The sequence below is a fragment of the Arctopsyche grandis genome, chromosome 7 (genome assembly GCF_051622035.1).
Source record: "Arctopsyche grandis isolate Sample6627 chromosome 7, ASM5162203v2, whole genome shotgun sequence".
Classification (NCBI taxonomy): Eukaryota; Metazoa; Arthropoda; class Insecta; order Trichoptera; family Hydropsychidae; genus Arctopsyche; species Arctopsyche grandis.
Genome location: NC_135361.1, coordinates 27,129,577 through 27,149,069, shown reverse-complemented (window position 1 = coordinate 27,149,069; position 19,493 = coordinate 27,129,577). Strand labels below are relative to the sequence as shown.

The 19,493-nt window shown below is 34.6% G+C and overlaps 2 protein-coding genes across 4 annotated transcripts; one reads left to right on the top strand and one right to left on the bottom strand.

The window, feature by feature from the left end:
* Positions 1-906: 906 nt before the first annotated feature.
* On the top strand, positions 907-13,033 carry LOC143914479 (phenoloxidase-activating factor 2-like). 2 transcript variants are annotated; one of them, XM_077434719.1, is made up of 9 exons: positions 907-1,021; positions 4,491-4,588; positions 4,661-4,778; positions 5,305-5,514; positions 9,447-9,658; positions 9,729-9,910; positions 12,064-12,228; positions 12,305-12,496; positions 12,911-13,033. In XM_077434719.1, the coding sequence occupies exons 1-8, from the start codon at positions 921-923 to the stop codon at positions 12,464-12,466; spliced, it is 1,248 nt and encodes a 415-aa protein (XP_077290845.1). In that variant the 5' UTR covers positions 907-920; the 3' UTR covers positions 12,467-12,496; positions 12,911-13,033. The 2 variants fall into 2 exon arrangements, with proteins under 2 accessions (XP_077290845.1, XP_077290846.1); XM_077434720.1 differs by having other exon boundaries at positions 938-1,025.
* Prosalpha2 (proteasome alpha2 subunit) lies at positions 12,484-18,209 on the bottom strand. Of its 2 annotated transcripts, none has more exons than XM_077434747.1 (7): positions 18,141-18,209; positions 17,714-17,865; positions 16,907-16,983; positions 15,603-15,858; positions 15,371-15,526; positions 12,897-12,993; positions 12,484-12,819 (listed from the first exon to the last, which is right to left on the bottom strand). In XM_077434747.1, the coding sequence occupies exons 2-7, from the start codon at positions 17,752-17,754 to the stop codon at positions 12,745-12,747; spliced, it is 702 nt and encodes a 233-aa protein (XP_077290873.1). In that variant the 5' UTR covers positions 17,755-17,865; positions 18,141-18,209; the 3' UTR covers positions 12,484-12,744. The 2 variants fall into 2 exon arrangements, with proteins under 2 accessions (XP_077290873.1, XP_077290872.1); XM_077434746.1 differs by having other exon boundaries at positions 18,159-18,209.
* Positions 18,210-19,493: the final 1,284 nt, after the last annotated feature.

Here is a 19,493-nt window from a genome sequence, read left to right as displayed (position 1 = left end):
TACCTTAACTATAAAAAATATGAACGAAGCTTTTACGCATCTCGAAAAGTTTTTGAACATTATGGAAGACTGTGATCCCAATGGAGAACGAATATCTCAAGAACGTAGGGCTATTCATAAGAGTACTGTCTGTTACAGAACACTCTATGAAGAAAAAAAATTTGTCATATTCAACTAACTCTTGACAAGTTCATTACGAGATTATAATTTGCCGTGCCTGAATGCGATATTTTCCCACCTAAGTGAGTGTAGATTATCGGATGTTATTTTAACATATGTATCTGGCAGCCTGCGCTCACCATTATTCTCTTAATTTGAATGTGATGTATGTGTGGAATCTTAATCTACTCTCTTCCATTTGGGCCTCGCTGTGATTTTTTTTTTACTATTTTTCTTTTGCAGAATGTAAAACTAAGAATAGGATTTGAGTATTTTATTTACGTGTTATTTTTCTTTTGTTTTTATTTTTTATTTTATCGTGTTTTTCTGCTTTTGCTTTTTATTTTGTGTATTTACTTTACTTTTTAATGTATATAAATAATTTTTATTTAATACATACATTTTTTGATTTTTTTTTACATCCCTCTACTTTCGAACATTTAACTTTCGCACACATTTTCAGGAACCAATTATGTGCGAAAGTTGAGGTCCGCCTGTATATTCAGTGAATTATTTTCTGCAAACATCACTTCTCTTAATGGCATCCTTCAATGTGTACATTAATGAAGTACAATGTGTACATCCTTCGATGTATTCACCAGTTTTTGTAGTATTTCGTTCCTTGAAGTCGACTATCATAATTCTTTAAAAATCTCAAAAGATTGTTGTCAGCTTTATATTTAATAATATTTTTATTGAAATTCTCAAGAATAGAGTCTCACAGTTGTGGAACGTGTGTAATTATTCGTATGTAGGTATGTATGTATATATCTTCAGGACATTATACGCAGTGGTCAAACCTGATCAGCGTTTTGTGGAGGCTAGTGCAACTCTCTTCATACTCTCTTCATACCGAGTTCATGTAGGTAAACTATTTTACACAGACTGTGGATGTATTTGCACATCTTTAAATTTAATCGACTTACATCATCCAAAATAATTATCAGTATATACATGTACATACATTAATATTACAACAAAACATAATTATTTTATTTTTATTTGATACATTTTAACTACATTCAAAAACTGGTCTTATTTCTAAATAAAAATCTGCATATTTCAAAATTTTCTGTCTTCTGAATCTAAAATAAGAGTTTTGACCTCTACCTGAAGGTAGGGTTGCCAAGTGTCATGGAGAAAAAAAAGAGAACATTTAGCAAAAAAATGTTAATGTTCTTAATAATTGTGCTGGTTATTATTAAAGTGAAATAAGCATAGATGTAGAATAATCTAGATATGCCATTACATATAAAATTTCGTTGGAGATCTTGTCGCCACTAACTGAGGGGTGCGGGGGGTTTAACTAGCGGGGAAGTGGTGAAAAAAAAGGAAGGGACGCAACGGTCGGCAGCGGTCAGCAACCAGTTTATGTACATATGTACATGCACTGAAGTTTTATTTTATTTATAACTATATTTTATTGGACACTCCACATGACAGTAAACCAAACTAATAAAGCCATATTAAGAAAAATAATATATATAAATAAACTACAAATGTATGTTACTATAATAAAACCATCATTAACTATTACAATATTTAAGCATTAGTAACTTCCACAAGGATCAATTTTAAAGCTGACACTTTAATATTTAGTTATTTGTTTGTAGTTTTAAACTTAATGTCGATTTCTGAATTTCCTTCAGTGCCAACAAGATATACGCGTGCATTTAGTGACACCTGTGGCAGAGGTTGTCGACCGCTGTTCTATCAGTACATACATCGTGCCGATATTTCATTATATGTTAAAATACTACTATAATTGAAGACATTATATATTAATTCTTACTTATGATATGTGATGCCATCCGCCTTTTTATGTTTTCTTGAGTAATTGTAACACAATTTCACTGAACACGTTGGCATTTTCGAAAAATGTCAATCGACCTTCCTACTTAGAAGCTAAATAGCTACTGAGAGAGAGTGTGCATGATCTGTACTTTTTTTTTGTGTGTGCATGGTCCAACAGGGTGATCGGCTTTGAGCGTCAGGGCGTATCTATGGTATTCTATATCTATGGAAATAAGTCATTTAAGGTACCAAAAATACCATTATTTCACAAGGTAATCGTAAAATTCCACCAGTATAGAAAAGATTATATCTATAAGGCTAAGAATCATAATGTATACATATATTTTTATGCAGTATCAAAATATTTTTTAAAACAAATTTACGCAAAAGTCCAATTATGTCAAACGAAATATTATATGACTTATTCCACTTTCATAATTACCGGAACATACATATGTAGGAACATGAAAATTGCGCTTAAAATTTAATTGTTGAATTTAATCATCTTCATTCTCAATCTCAATTTCATAATCTCTGTTGCCATATATGTATATCTACACTGCTAATTTGATACAAAATTTTCTTATTTTCTTTTATTTCTTTACAAAATTCTAAACATGAATATTTTTGTAATTATATAGTACACTTAAAATACCCCAGACATTTTTCATCTTATTTCTTTCTTTAGTCCACTGTCCGCTGTTCATGGAAAATATTAGTTCTACATTGACATTATGGCCAGGTATTGCAAAAGCCTCTCCACTCACGTCATATCTTGTGAGAGAAAATATAGTACAGACTGCGTGAAACTATTGTCAAAATTGAAAAAAGAGGACATTATGGGCACAATATTAAAAAATAGAGAACAAAAGAATTGCGTCAAAAAAGACAACATGCTCTCTTAAAAAGATACCTGTTGGCAACCCTACCTGAAGGTAAGGTGTATCTGAAAAAGATACATTTTTTTTTAAATTAAACCAGTTACAAATAAAGATGCATCTGAATATGCTGACCAGTTTAAATAAATAAATAAAGTTCACATAAACTAAGACAAAACTTTTTGTAATTAAAAGTGGCACAGAATTGTGTGGCATTTGGATAAAAAGTAAAATCACATTTTTAAGATACATAACAAACAAACAAACAAACATTCACCTTCATAAATAAACGCATATGAATGTATATGTTTATACTAGGGTTACCATTTTTTCTGCAGTGAAATCCGAGACAATTTTGTAGAAAAGAAAAGAAAACGCTTAATGAAACAAATATAAAGACAATAAAAATTACATTTAAATTAAGAATATTTTGCAACGGTTTTTTAATTTATTTTTCTATCGGTGTTTTATATTGTTTATATGTAGGTAGATTTTACCATTTTATTTTTCATATTAAACAATTAAATATAAATGACCGACACTTAACTTTCATTTTTTTAACTTAATATGCCAACACCCATGCGATGATATTTCATCGGGTACAACACTAGTATAATATAATATACTAGTGTTTTTTACCCGGCTTCGCTCGGTTTTTGTAATATAAACCGCTTAAACATGGCCAATGTAATAGTAAACATTAGTTTTATGTTATTTAAATTTATTTGAATATTCATTTGTTTTTCTACGAACCAGCAATAGTTACATACATACATACAAAGTCTCTTTTCAAATTATATATCTAATATATAATTTCGAAAGAGACTTTGTATGTTTGCATGTATCTTTGGTTGGAAACTTCGTAAACAGAACAAAGTTTCTATGACGACAATTCAATTGGTTGAATATTATATTTTTTTCGATTCAAATAAATTTAATAAAAAAATCAAATGAATATTTACTATTAGATTCGCCATGTTTACGCTGTTTATATAACAAATACTGAGCGAAGCTTGGTAAAACAACTAGTTAGATATAAAAACGGATGCGATGTGTGTCGGTATGTGTGTTTGTGCCAGACCGTCAACACACGGCCAATCAGAGTGAAGTGGTCGGGGAGATGCGGGGAAAGGTGGTAGCGGGGAAGTTGGGGGGGGGGGGTGGAGCATCATGTGACATCAGGCCGAGCAACAGGTTACACACTCACACACATTCATCCATCATTTCGAAAGGGTGAACGGCGCATTAATACGCGCGCGCGCCTATAAATTACCTTACACTATATTTATATATAATATGTATAACTTTATTTCAATTTGTGTATCAATTCATTTCCGAAGTCACGCGTTGAAATCAACGGGCACAACACTAGTGCTACAATAATACCACCAAAATAAAATGAAAATACTATAGAAACTAAATATATTTTGATAAATTGTTAAATCCGGGACATTTATCTATGCGGGACGCAGAGCTGGAATCTGGAATTGTCCCGGGAAATTCGAGACGAATGGTAACCCTAGTTTACATATGTACATACATATATGTAGATTAAATAGTATCAATTCTTCAAATATACATACATAAAAACTATCATAAACATATCTAAGAGAAAAAAAAACAAACAAAATATATATGTATATTAATATTTTGTTTCAGAATGTTTTCGAGTAATATTTACCTGTTATGTTTAGTGGTAATAGTTCACGGGGCACCGCAAAGTGACAATCTTAATTCTATAAATCCCATGACCTCTGGTAAGCAATAATTTTGCTATGTCAATATTTTATAAAAGATTTTGCATTAATTTAATATGTATTTATATCTAGAAGCAACCAATAAAAGTTGTATACTGGATGACGACACAATGGGAGAATGTGTTTTATTTTATTTGTGTGCCAAAAATAAAACCATTATTTTAAATGGTGCTGGAGTTATAGATCTGAGGTATGACATTTATTTATATATTTATATTTTTGAAGGTATTTTTTTTGATATATAAGATATATTTATCTATTAATTTGAACATACATACATACATATAAAGTTTTTCAACTTAGTATAGCTCTAACAAAAATAGTCTATTGGTTCTAAGAATATTTTCTTTTATGTATGTTTTTTTAAGAGGTTAAGCATTTGCATACTAGGAATTTAATTATGTATATTACGTAGTGCTCCTCAACTGTTTGTGTTTGAGGAAAAAATACACTATTATAATCTGATTTCAACTTCATTACTTATTAGGTGAGAATTTATTATTTTATAATATAATTATTATACATAATTGACTGAATCAGAACACAAAATCTGCCGACGAATAGTTATTCCGAATTATTTGTCATCGCGGTCGACAACTAGGGCAGTCCTGGTATTTGTACTAATAAATAGAGTTATAAATTATACAAACAAATAAATTTTCATCCGAAATTTCGACATATACTTTCACTGACACATAATAATTAAATGTTTAAAGGGTGGGTATTGAACGAGAATGTCCTTACTACATGGACATTTGTTGTAAAATTGGACAAATTACAACAACGGCAATACGAAAAGAACCACAACCAGATCGCATCGTCAGCGGATGCGGAGTCATAAATCCAGAAGGAGTCGGCTTCAAAATCGTGGGCAATACTGACGAAGCCAAATTCGGAGAATTTCCTTGGATGGTTGCAATTTTAAGGCAAGCTTCTGCAAATATCTATCTCAAATGCAACGTTCGAAATGATGAATGAATGTGTGTGTGGGAGTTGTGTGCCCTGGGAGCTTCGCCCCCCGCGTCTCCCGACGCCTCTGGCGCTCTAAGGCTTCTCGTTTACGGTCACACCCTTATTGTATGACAACATCCGGCAAAACATGTAGATTTTTGTTTCACATCTAGTAATAATGAAATGGGACCCGAGGATTTTTTTTTGGTTCGTGGACGGCCGCCCCAAGAAATTCGGCCACCGAATCCGTCCATATGTACGAATTGTGTGATTTGCACAATTCGCACATATGTACGGGTGCGGCTCTTTATAGATATAAACACTTGCAGTTCTTGCTTTCTTAACTCTACCTATAATTAATTGATTCCTATTTCTAGTTTTATGATTATGCATATCTCTATTCCTAACTATGGAATTATTAAAATATCTAGGTAATTTATTTATTATTTTATAATAATAATAACAATAAAATGACCAATGTGACCTTACAGGTTGCCCCAAAGCGTCACACCAGTATTACAAAAAAAAGAAAAGAACAAAGAAAGAAAATAAAAATTAACTATCATTCATCTCATTCAAATAGTCTCGTGTTGAATCTCAAGAAACTGATTAGCTCATCAACATGACAATTGAACTGGTCCAAATGTTCATCTATCGTATTAAGGAACCGGATAGCCTTTACAAGAGACGAGTTATAGAAACCAGACGTTTTCGCAGGAATAGGTGGGAGAAGTAAATGATGACGCAAAGCTCTACCGCATTTAGGCGCCGAAAATTTAAATTCTAATAAAATCGAAGGCTAGTCGATTCTTCCCTTTAATACTTACCTACTCCAAAGAAATATTTGGAAATGGCAATAATTTTTCTCGAAGATAGTGAGTCAAAGCCTAGCATACCTTATAAAAAGGCAGCGGGAAATAAATAGGGGTAATATTTATATTTCCTCATATAAAGGAATTCGAAAAAAAATTTGAACTCTTTCTATCAAGACAGAGAATTTAACTTCAGTGGGACTCCATAATAGATTACTATTGTAGGAATCTAGCACAACTTGTACTATTACGAATTTTGATTTTTAAATGCTTTTTATTATTACGAAATTATGTTCACAATACATCTTATATCTATTTTAATAGCTACTGATCTACTGATCATTTTCTATTTTACAATTTTAATTTAATTTGGTTAGTAATCACAGTATTATATTATTCTAATTTTAATCTAAAGCATAATAGGAAAAAGAGCTCAAAAACCTATTTACAATCCTTATAAATGTTCATAATACATCTAATACATAATATTAATTAAAGACTATCTAAAGTCGATGACCTAAAGCAGATTGTGTTTAGGTAATCTGTGTTTATACCTGAAGGGTATAGACATTTTATTGTAATCACCGAGACTCTTCACAAGTGTGTTAGTATGGTTATTAGTGATTCTTTCATAGAATCTACTGGTTAGTTTGTTAGTAATGTCTGTAACAAACGGAATATTATATATAGCATGCAGTTTTTTTCAGGTTAGTATATATGGGTGTATTATAAATTATTTTAAGGGATTTATTTTGTATTACTTGGAGCTTGGAAAGGTTAGTATTCGAGGCGTTATTCCATACAGGTGAAGCATAGGTTAATAATGGTAATATGAGCGCGCGATATAATTTTATTTTATTTAGCGTTGATAAAGAACTATGGCGATTAAATATTGGATATATTGAGGATATACCCCGCATCGCCTTGCATTTCGCTGCCTCAATGTGAGGTGCCCATCTCATTCTTTTATCAAACGTTACTCCTAAATATTTTATTACTGACTGCCATTTCAGACTTTCTCCAGCGGGGATTTTCAGATCTGAACTTGGCTTATGTTTTCTAACACTAAAGAATATGGCGTCTGTTTTGGTTTGATTAATTTGAATTTTCCACTTAGTGAAGTGTTCAGTCATTGTTTTAATTGCAAATTCAAGATTTTTAAGAATAGTGTCTGGTTTTTTGCTACTTGTGAAGCAAGCTGTATCATCTGCATATAGGGCTATGTGACAGTTTTTTGGAATAGGTATGTCATTTATATATATGGAGAACAAGAGTGGGCCAAGCAAGCTCCCCTGCGGAACGCCAGCTGCGATTATTTTTGGAGACGATGATTCATTATTTACGCTAACCACTAGCTTTCTACGAGTTAAGTACGATTTGATGATGAGAATTAGGTAGTTTGGTATTTTGTTAATAAGGAGCTTATGAATGAGTCCATCGTGCCAAACCGTGTCGAAGGCCTTTTCTATGTCGAGACATACCATTCTGGTACTTCTCTTCATATTAAAGTTCTTCGTCACGTGTTCAGTTAGTCTTGTTAGTTGTTGGGTCGTGGAATGTCCAGTGCGAAATCCAAATTGTTCATTTATTAATTTCTTATTTACGACTTTAAGTAAACGTGTTAAGATTATTTTTTCCAGAATTTTTGAAAGCGTGCAAAGTAAGCTAATGGGTCGATAATTGGCCGGGTTTTTTGAGCTTTTATCGGGCTTAAGTATGGGAATTACGTTGGCTGTTTTCCAGTATTCTGGGAAATACCCGGTGAGTAAACATGCGTTGAATATTTTAGATAGTGAGACTAAAGCTTTAAATGGAAGTTGTTTGATTGTGATGTTATCTATTGAATCTCGCCCAGGTGCCTTTTTATTTTTTAAATTACGTATTATATTTTGGATTTCACACGGATGCACCAATTTTATATTTTTAGTACTGTTAGTGGGAGTTTTTGTGATGATTTTAATGGACCGGTTGACTTTATTATGCGTTGGTATGTGATTGTAATGTTGTGTGAGTGTGTGATGTTTTTGGAAGGATTTTGATAATAGTTCTGCTTTGTCGCAATCACGCGTCACTGAGATTCCAGCATCATCTAATGGAGGAATCGAGTTTTTTGTCCTGCGAATCGCTTTAGCTAATTTCCATAGAGAGCCATCAACTGAGCTCAATTTTTCTAATTTTTTAGACCAAGCTTCATTTTTGATTTCTTTGATTCTAATTTTAATTTGATATGTGAGCTTATTAATTAATGTTTTCAATGCTGGATTTTTTGATGTTTGCCAAATTTTACGGAGTTTATTTTTACTTTTAATTAGATTTGCAACAAAGTCAGTTATCTCTAATTTGTGTTCAATGTATTGTGTCTTAGGTATGTGAAGGTGTTTGGATCGAGTTATTACGAATGTACTATTACGAATGAAAACCAGTGATCTCATACGTTTCACACCAATCATCATCGCTCCTGTACAAACATGCATAACTCGAGGGCAACGTCCCCTTTGACCATTCCAGAAGAAAGAGTTTATCGCTTGATCGTAAAACGAACGAAACCTAACAGTGATGTCATCAGGAAACTGTAGCACGTGTCCTGAAAGACGTTTACACGTGGCACACGACCGCATTCTTAAATGAACGACGTCCTGGCGCTGATCCCATAGCTATAAAACACGCGCCCCGAAAACACATCAACATACGTGTCCCGAAAACACGTGCCTCGAAAACAAGTCAACACACGTATTCCGAAAACACGTGTCCTGGAGACGAAGACAAAGCATCTGCACACGGCACGCTTCTAGCCAGAACGTATATAAAGCGACGCACCAGCTACAAACATCAGAGTGAACCTCTGTAGTTCAACCAGCTCACTTCTCCGAATTTCAACTTCTTCGTACATACGATAACCATTGTAACAATTGAACAAAAATAAACGATCCTCTTACAAACACAAACGGTGTTTTCTTAGACCGGAACACAGTCAACACATCTGTCCCGCGTACTAAACGATCAAGCTTTATCAAGATTTACTATTAATTTCTAATATCCAACCATTTCAATTCATCCAATATACACCTATAATAACTATTGTTTTTATTATACAGCGATAATCTGTCGAAATACGTTTGTGGAGGTTCTTTGATACATCCGAAGGTCGTGATGACGGCCGCACACTGCGTATCTTCATTCGCTGAGTCTTCAGCGGCCAAACTCAAGATCCGCGCTGGAGAATGGGACACGCAGACTGATAATGAAATACTACCTCATCAGGACAGAGACGTCGAAAAAATAATCATACATCCTCAATATTATGCCGGTTAGTTTGACGACCCACAAAATAAGTTACCGTTTTTAGACAAACATGTACATAATATATATTTTTTAAGATGCCGTTTATAACGATGTAGCCCTGCTGATTTTGAAATCACCGGTCGATGATGCTGAAAATATTGGATACGTCTGTCTGCCACCAGCCAGAATCGATCCCCCGGATTCACGTTGCTTCGCTACTGGCTGGGGAAGAGACAACTTCGGTCAAGATGGAATCTATCGGGTTATCTTGAAAAAGGTAACAATTGTGATTCCATTGCATTATACAGAGTGAGATAGAAGCAAACGGACGATTAGTTTGTGGAGAATGAACACTTTGATTGAAATGTAAATATTCACCACCTAAACAAAGCCAATATATGTATGTATCCGTTACAGTTGAAGTGTGTCTTCCAGTTGTAATTTTATTTAATTTTTATTTTATTTTATTTTTTACATATATACCAGGAAGGCCTTACAGGTAAATCCCAATGCGCCTTCCTGGCCAATTACAAATACAAATGCAGCATTTTTATTATAAGTCGTTGAATTGCGAGACACTGAAAAAACTCGCAAATTAACGAGACATCTATGAATTGTACATAAATTTTTATTGTACATCAATCAAATTTCAAATAGTGGTGACATAGTAGGTAGGAAGGATTTTTAGCCAATTTTTTTTCCGGGAACCGTTTCAACAATGAAATCAGAGAAAATTGGCAAACTCTGATAGGAAACGATCAACCTGGAGTCACAAATCCAGGTCTGACCAACAGCATACTCTGAAAAATTCATTTTCATTCAGGGATAGAACCCGGCACCTTCTTGACGGTAAGCAGAAGCTTAACGTCCGAGCTATGCTGCTGGCTAATATATTTTGTCTAACCCACGTAATTCGATTCATATGGCGAATTACATTCCACTGCTCAAAATATATTACAATTGAAAATACAGGTCAACTATTAGTTGTTACCAGGTAAGATGGAGATGTTAGGTTTTCGTGATAACGTAACTCGACTAGTAAATTATTCGTAAAAACATCAGAACCAGAGAAATGTTATAAAAATAGAAGTGGCTTTAGGCGTTATATTGTTGTCAAGTGACAATTGTCCACAGACAATCCTAAATAAATTTAGCATCAGTCGTATTTGATGCTTAGTGGTTGACGTACATACGTACATATGTCCGATAAAAACTTCTCTGGGCAAGTGCATCGTTAAAAATTGCACGATGCATTCAAAAACACACAATTAACAACATGGGATACATTTTTATGGTAATTGGACTATTCGTCACATTGGGGTGGTCACAAAGACAATTTTTGCCATGAAAATCGCGAATACACAATATTTGGCACTCAAGTTCTCGTTACTGTGATAGTTATCGTTAGTATGATGGACTTTTCGGCTGCCAGATGTTCCGTTATAGAGATTTTAGTGACTTTGTGACGAGCAATTTGTGACCAGTAATCACCGAACTCATTTTTATAAGTAAATTGATCATTTATTTTTAAGTAATATATTATTCAATTAACATCGCACATTCTATTATTATAACATTTCTCTGATCAGAACTTTCAAAACACAACTGTTTTATTACAACTGGCGCACATTGTTGAAAGTGTATTTGCACTTGTAGATATAATTTACTATTTCAATTGTATTCGAATATGAATGATCTAAAACTCCAGTTGGAATAATATCTTTAAATAATAAAGCATTATGAAATAATTTGTCTCCAAAAACTGTGACAAAAATTTTCTTAGCGAAACGATTAAGCATTGTCTTTTGTTTTTTGGTATAAAAATTAATTTGAACATTTTCATTTTTAAGTAATTTAATAGTATCGTAATAATAATAAGTGATAGTAAAAGGGCCACGGAGTGCGATATTTGAAGTCATCGATGGAGTATTTGCAAGGCTGGGCGATGACGATGATGATGTAATGTCGGAATAAGTAGGAAAGCTTTTCATCCAAACCCGAAAAAACGTATGTTTAGCTGAATAGACTAGTCGTTAGCATATAATGCTTTGAACAAAATGGTCACGGGTTCGTATACCACTGGTTTCTGCTGGTCAGACCTTGGATTTGTGCGGTTTATTTTAAGGAAAAAGTGTACATATGTTCATTGACTTCAAACTATCCAGGAGTCATAGTGGAAATCAGTTCCAATATCCGAGTGGAAATCCAATGAATTACAGATACTATTACAGCTCTACAACACATTGAACCTGTCTCATTATCTTCAAAAAACGACTTTGTGGCACGATCCTATTCTACATACTTCGATTTTATTTAGTTATTTTTCAATTTGTGTTAATAGTCAAGTTGAAAATCGTCTAATTGTTTCCGCCCCACTCTGTATAATCTTTCAGACACAGTAATAGGTTCTTAAATATGTTTCCGCATTAGTTAGAATTGCCGATAGTCCAACATGGTAGATGCCAAATCGATCTGAGAACAACGAGACTTGGCGAACGATTCGAATTGCACGATTCGTTCATATGTGCTGGCGGAGAACCTGGAAAGGACACTTGCAAAGGAGACGGAGGCTCGCCGCTCATCTGCCCCATGATTGTAAATATATACATTTCATTCTAACATCCTTTCACTTATTATGTATGATGATTATATATCAATGATTCATAACCAGGGAAAGCCAGACCGTTACATACAATCTGGCATAGTTTCTTGGGGAATCGGCTGCGGAGACACGGGTATACCTGGAGTCTACGCGCACGTCGGAGCAGTAAGAAATTGGATTGACCAACAAATGATTGTCAATGCTATTGACATGACTCCATATGAGGCGTAATACAGAAAGTTAAGATAAATTAGAAAAAGTGTAAGTTTTTTTTTATGTTTAATGGAAAAAATTTAGATGTACAAAATTATAACCTATTTATAATAATTTGCACCTTATAAGTTTTGTAATACAAATGCCATTTGAAAAATTTTTTGAATTGAAAATACATATATAGAAGGTTGTTGAAAAATAAAAAATAAATATACATATATGCTTGTTATTGTGTAACAATATCTTATAGGCACAATTATTGCATAAAATAATCATAAATGTTGATGCAGATAATCTTAAATATTGGCCAGATAGTCCTTCACTTCAGACGGAGTTAAACGCTTGAAACCTTTTTCATCGCAGATTCCGATCTGAAAATGAATAATAAAATAGTATGTCATTTTCGCTTTTTGTGAACACAATTTGAGCATTGCATCAACCGTCTTACCTGAATGTTTTCAGCTGTCATTTGACCTTCAAATCCTTCTTTTAGTGTAAGTATAGCAGTGTCCACAGCATCTTCAAGCTCCAAATTTTCATTGTATCTGATGAACAAAGAACAAAAAATATAATATGATTTTGCTTATTGATTTGTTTTTTTGCCATATTGGTGTCTTCTTTTTTTTTTAATGACCAGGATATGATAATCTCACATTAGATAACTATACCACACAAACACAAGAATAATTTTTCTAAGAGAACCAACCCACAAGAGCAATGTTTCGACATCCATAACGTTATAACAATCATTGATAAATTATATATACAGAATGCGGGCTACCGCTAAGTAAGAGTAAATGTTTCTTTCAAATGCTTCCGACAGTGATGCATACTGTTTCCTGATCTTTAATATGTATGAGGAGTACACAGTGAGAAGAGTACTTGACGGATGGGAAGGTGTCATAACAATAGGTGACAGAAAGATTTCTAATATATGTACATAATATTCAATGTTGATGGCCAGCAATGAGGATTAAATGGCTGAAATAATTTGTAGAATAGAAATAGAGAGTAAACGTTTGGGACTAGAGATTAACAAAAATTCTCTCTGTTGATAGATTTGAGTCTCTCATAAAGTCCAATCCTATAAAAGACTGTAAGAAAGTCAACGATTTTATCTACCCAAGTACCTTAATCTCAAGAGAATAAGGATCCCGATCAGAAATCTGCAGAAAAATAGGAATAGAATGATCAGTCTGACAAAGAGAATTCATCTGGTGCGATCTCAGGATCCTCATTGCATTGTATGGAGTCGAGAGATGGACGCCTAAAAATAGGGAAGGCGACATATAAGATGCATTCGAAATGTGGTGTAGGAGGCGGATTCAGATTCAGAGACTCTCCACGACATGTAAGAAAATAATTCTTTTGTACTTTAGCCACATTGTCAGGAAGAATGTGAAGTGTAGAGAAGCTGGTATTCACCAGAACACTAGCGGGAAGGCGAGCGACAGGACGATCTCCCATAAGATAGCCAGACCAAATTAAAGAACTGATGGGATTGTCCCTTAACGCTGCTTTAAACTTGTATAGGATCGGGAGGTTCTGTGCCAAGTTGAAATTCCACAAAGATTTTCTCGGCGCTCAGAATTAAACAAGTTCATAAATTTTCAATGCGCAAGTTGTGCAAGCCCTTTTACAAATCGATAAAAATCGGCTATAATATATTGTCATTTACCACACTTGAATTTTACGAGTTCGTTTTTATACATCATATGTTAAAATATGTGAATTGCTTTCATTATCCAACAGCATGGCTCGGTGGTTGGGCTTGTGCCTAGCACTAAAAGGCGCCAGGTTCGATCCCGTGCATTGACCTCGATTGAAAAGAATTTATTCTGAGTATATCTATAATGTTGCTGGTCAGACTTGGATATTTCTGAATCCAAATTCAACATGGTTGGCTCAAGTGGGTTGCAGAATTTCCAGGGTAAATGTGGAGTACGCTACAAGAAAAATTGCACCCGGAATACTGCAAAGCACCCTCAGAGTATAATCATCTGGAGATGTTTTTTTTATTATGGAGTTGGAAAAATTACATTTATGAAAGGGTTCGTGAATGGATAAATTTACAAAAATATTTTAAAAGAGCATCTCATACCATCAATAGAAAAACACCTTTCTAGGTGTCATGACGTCACATTTCAGGACGATTCTGCACTTTCCCATCGTGCAAAATCGCTAATTTCTTTTCTTTATTTTATGCATTTGAATGTGTACAATAATAATAAAGACAAAAAAATGTGATATTTGAATTATTTTTTCAAAGGTGAAGACTTATTTACAACATTAACTTGGCCTGGAAAAAGCCCCGATTTGAACCCCATCGAGAGCATGTGGAGTATTATTAAACGAAAAATCAGCAAAAATATCATTCCAAACCTTCAATCATCACAAAATACCATCCAAAAAATATGATTTGAGGAATTCCCATTACAAATCCTCGAGGAATTCGTAAATACTATGCTTTGCGGAATTGTCGCAGTCATTAAAACAAAGGGGGAGCAACTAAATATTAAATATTTTATTATCTTATTTTTATGTGTCAATATGTTGTTATTCAATTAAAAAAATGTTCAAAAGTGTTGGGGTTTATTTTCTACAGAAATAATGCGTGAAGAAGCAATCTGGTCGTAAAATATCCTTAACGCTTAATTTGTCCTAGTTCGTTTTTTTACATTTTTCTAACAAACATATTAACTACAATGATATTAACCATCATTTTAAATCATTTGGGCGTGACTTTAAATCCAAATAAACGCGTAAAATGTTTTTTTCGTGTTTTTGTAAGTCGTTCCGTTTTCAGTGACCGTCACTGTATGTCAAATAAAATAACTAGATAATAATACAAAAAACAACCGCTTACACTCAATCCAAGAGTGCAGCGATATTAAATAAATAATCGATATACAAAATATTCACCGTTTTTCTAAAAATGTTTTTCCATTAATGTGATTCTTTCCCATAGCGGTGGCTTTCCACGCAAAGTACGCTCCTGACGGATCACACTGGAACAAGTAAGGTCTGCCGTCGTCCCATCCACAGATCAGTAGCGATACTCCAAATGGCCGTACACCACTGGAAACATACACAACATGTAAATAATTCAGAATTTTCATTTAAAGTTCGTCGTAGTAGTAAATAGATAAATTACCCAGATTGTGTATATTCTTGCATAACCGTGGCAACTCGTTGTACCAACTGAGCTGTGGGAATTTGTTGACCGTACACGAGGTAGTATTCTTGTGCCATTTTGCGCGCCCGTTTCACCAAAAGACGATAGTCAGGCCCCATTCCTGAATAGACGAGGCCAGAGTGCGGAGTGACCATCTCAACTTTGTAAACAGATTCGGACTCGTAGAGAGTCGACTTGTGCTTGTTTTCTGTCGCAATTACTACACCATTGCGCACTGAAAGAGACAAAGTCAAATTTTAATATACATATCATATATATAAAGACGGTAATCTCTGTGTGTGTGTGTGTCCTAAGGCTCGAATAACAAAACTAAGAATTACAAAAGGTAATTCGTAACTACTTTATATCTTTAATTTTATTTTTATTCCAGTTTCAATTACTTTTCAAAACCAGCCGTTGGAATTAACGAGCCCTACACTAGTATATTAATAACACTGAACAACAAAAAAATCACGTTTTCGAGTTACCAGAGCAGAGACTAACCAATCTTTGCTAAATTTGACCCACTGAATTCAAATATGATAATGATTTTTGTTGTTTGGGTATCCTTTATGAGATGTGAGGGTTTAAAAAAATGCACAATTTTTACAGTTTTTTGGCTTTTGCGGTCTTTAATTCAAAATCTAGTATTGCTGTGCTCAAAGTGAATATTGGAATGTTTTTTCTATTGATTGTGATTTTTTATTGTTTTAAAATACTTATAATTAATTTTCTAGCGAATTTTAAAAGTCAAAAATATATTTTTTTTACGGATTTTTTCTCTGTGCTATTTTGCATTTGTTTGGTCAGTTTTTTATTTCACCACGTTCATAAGGATTGGTTTTCTATCTCCATATTTTTTATTTTTATCTAAACGTCCTAACTCGAGCGGTAATTGCTAAGAAAGACTTTCGTTCAGTTTCCGTGAGCGTACACTAGAAGCGTTGGTGCAAGCGAGATGGCAAGTTCGCCACTTTCGCTTGCCGTCCCTCTTACAGCAATACTAGATTTTGAATTAAAGACCGCAAAAGCCAAAAATCTGTAAAAAGTGCGCATTTGTTTAAACGCTCATATCTCGTAAAGGAGACCCAAACAAAAAAAATCATTATCATATTCAAATTCAGTGGGTCAAACTTAGTAAAGATTGGTTAATCTCCACTCTGGTATTTTTTTTTGTTGTTGCTCAGTGTAATTAATTAAAGTCAAATTTTAAAATATATTAATTTAGTATATATTATTTTAATATATAGTGTTTTCAATTGTGTATAACATTAGACAATTACCTTTAATTCCGACGGAAGGTGCACCTGCTGCTACAGCCGACAATGCATATTCAATCTGCACCAATTTACCCGACGGACTATAATAAAGAATAAAAAATCATTAGAAATCCATTGATCCACACATATTCATATAATGTACAATGAAAGACCATTAATTGACAAATGTATGATAAATTGGATCGGATGACAATAATCCATAGAAAAAAAGAGATATTTAGATGGTAATAATTGTTTTATTACGCACATTGCGATCGCCTAAAAGACAATTTTTGCCATGAAAATCGCGAATACGGAATATTTGGCACTCGAGTTCTCGTTAGTATGATGGACTTTTCGGCTGCCAGATGTTCCGTTATAGAGATTTTAATGACTTTTGGACGAGCGCTTTGTGGGCAATAATCACCATTTACATACTGCTAAAATACAGCACTGTAAGAATACATGAATTGTATTAATTCATCGAAAATTTCAACTGCAATATGGTTGTTTTTATAGGCATGGTCATCTCAAGTGCAATTCACACTCACACTTGTATGGGACGAATGAATGAGATGGCAGTTTTTGATTTGTCACAAGCAACTCTTCAGTCACGACACTTTCTTTTGATAACTGAAAATGGCTTGCTGCACTCGATTGATTGAATGTAGCGAGTGGGAAACCCCAGACCCGGTCACAATTTGACAGCGGCCAAAACATAACCTCAACTGTATGTATCCAAAAAACGATTGTTGCACAAAATAGGGTAGTAAAAGAATGGAATTGATGGAGTACGATGATGGAAGCCGTGAAAAGTTGAATTAGGCTCACCTGAATGTCGTAAGAGAAAAACTATAGCGTTCCGAAGACATATCTGACAGTTGAGTGAAGCGGCAGCGTTACTCAGGAGTTTTCAAGCCGCACTCAGTCACGAATTATAAACCTGATGATCGATATTACGGCCATGTCGTTTTCGGCCAAATCTAAATTGAAAACTTTGAAATTGTACAAAATTTTTAAATCGAAATGATAAAAATAGCATAATATAAATATTGAATATGCTGTTAATTTAATTAACGGGTTTTTAAAATATTTTTTTAGATTTTTCATAAGATTTATAAAAAGGAAGAAAAGCCACAGTTATTCATTAGTGTATTGGTCATGTAAGACAGGGAAGGTATGTTGACCGTATCCCGGTCTAACGAAACACGTGTTGAGTAGTTTGAAAGAGGATCGTTTATTTTTGTTCAATTGGTACAATGGTTATTGTATGTACGAAGAGGTTTCTTCGGAGATGTGATCTAGTTGAACTCTAGAGGCTCACTCTGCCGGTGGAGGTTGCTGCGTTGCTTATAAACGTTTTGGGTTGAAGTGTGTCGTGTGCACATCTTTTGTTCTTGGTACTCGCGCTGCCCTAGTTATGCTGCGAGCGTGGTTTTATGGGTTCATACGCCTGGACGTAGTTCGTGGTTTTTATGGGTTCAGTGAGTTCTTCCTTTGTTTCCAAGATACGTGTATAGAAACACGTGTCGACCTTTTGACGAGGCGAGCGTGTGCCATGCGTTACTGACTTTCCTGGATATGTGTCGCAGTGACCTGATGAGATCATTTCAGTTGTACTATATGCCTACAGTCATTTACATTTTAAATTGAAAAATATAAAACTCTCTAATATTATTGAAAACTGTAACACCACGTATTCGTCACCGTCCTTTCAGTTGGCGGCAATGCCAATGGTTAGGTTGGCATCTTACCGACCCCCACTCCCTGGAGATAGATCCCGGCGCATAGAAACCCGTTGTTAAAAATCAAAAGTTTCCGGAAACCCGTTATTAAATCTAAAAATTCATATAATTTTTGTCAAAAATTATACAAATCTTGAAAATTTAATGAACTTTCATGTAATAGTGCCTTGAACTAAAAAAAATATGTATACATATTGTGACAAATGTGGGTATACAACTCTCTCGATGGGAGGCCAGATGGGTGTACAGGGACACGTTTCTCGTTCTTCCAGGTGCGTTCGTTCCGTGGTGGGGGTCAAAGGGAACAGATTGACTGACCAGGAATGTTTTGTATTTGTCATTAAGTTTCCTGGTTAGAAGTTCTCGTCGTCTATAGATGCGCAGCTGTTGTGAAGCTGGCTATCAGGTCACCTGGTCTGTCTTCCAGCGGCTGATGCTTCTTGTGGCTTTCTGGAGCTGGTGGCTACCACGGAAAGGTTAACTCACACGGGGGTAGGAAGCTGCGTGGAAGATACAGGAGACTGGCTGTTGGAACTCAGGGGAGGGAGTGATGATAAACTCAACCGTCCCACGGTTCTACAACAAGATGGATGATCTTTAGGCGCGTCTGCGATGGAGACGGCGTGGGAGAGATAGGGGGGGGGCACGCTTGTGCCCCTTGACGGTCGGCGTACGAATGTCCGATAGACGGCGGCTCTCGTCTCCTTTTAGCGGAGGGGGGCACCATAAATAGTGATACTGCTGCCAACTGACGGGACAATTGGAAGGACGTCACGTTACAATATATATTTTCAAAATAATTGTATTGAAAAAAAATTGGAAACCCGTTGTTCCAAAATTGGAGTGACACCACTGCTCTCTTACCA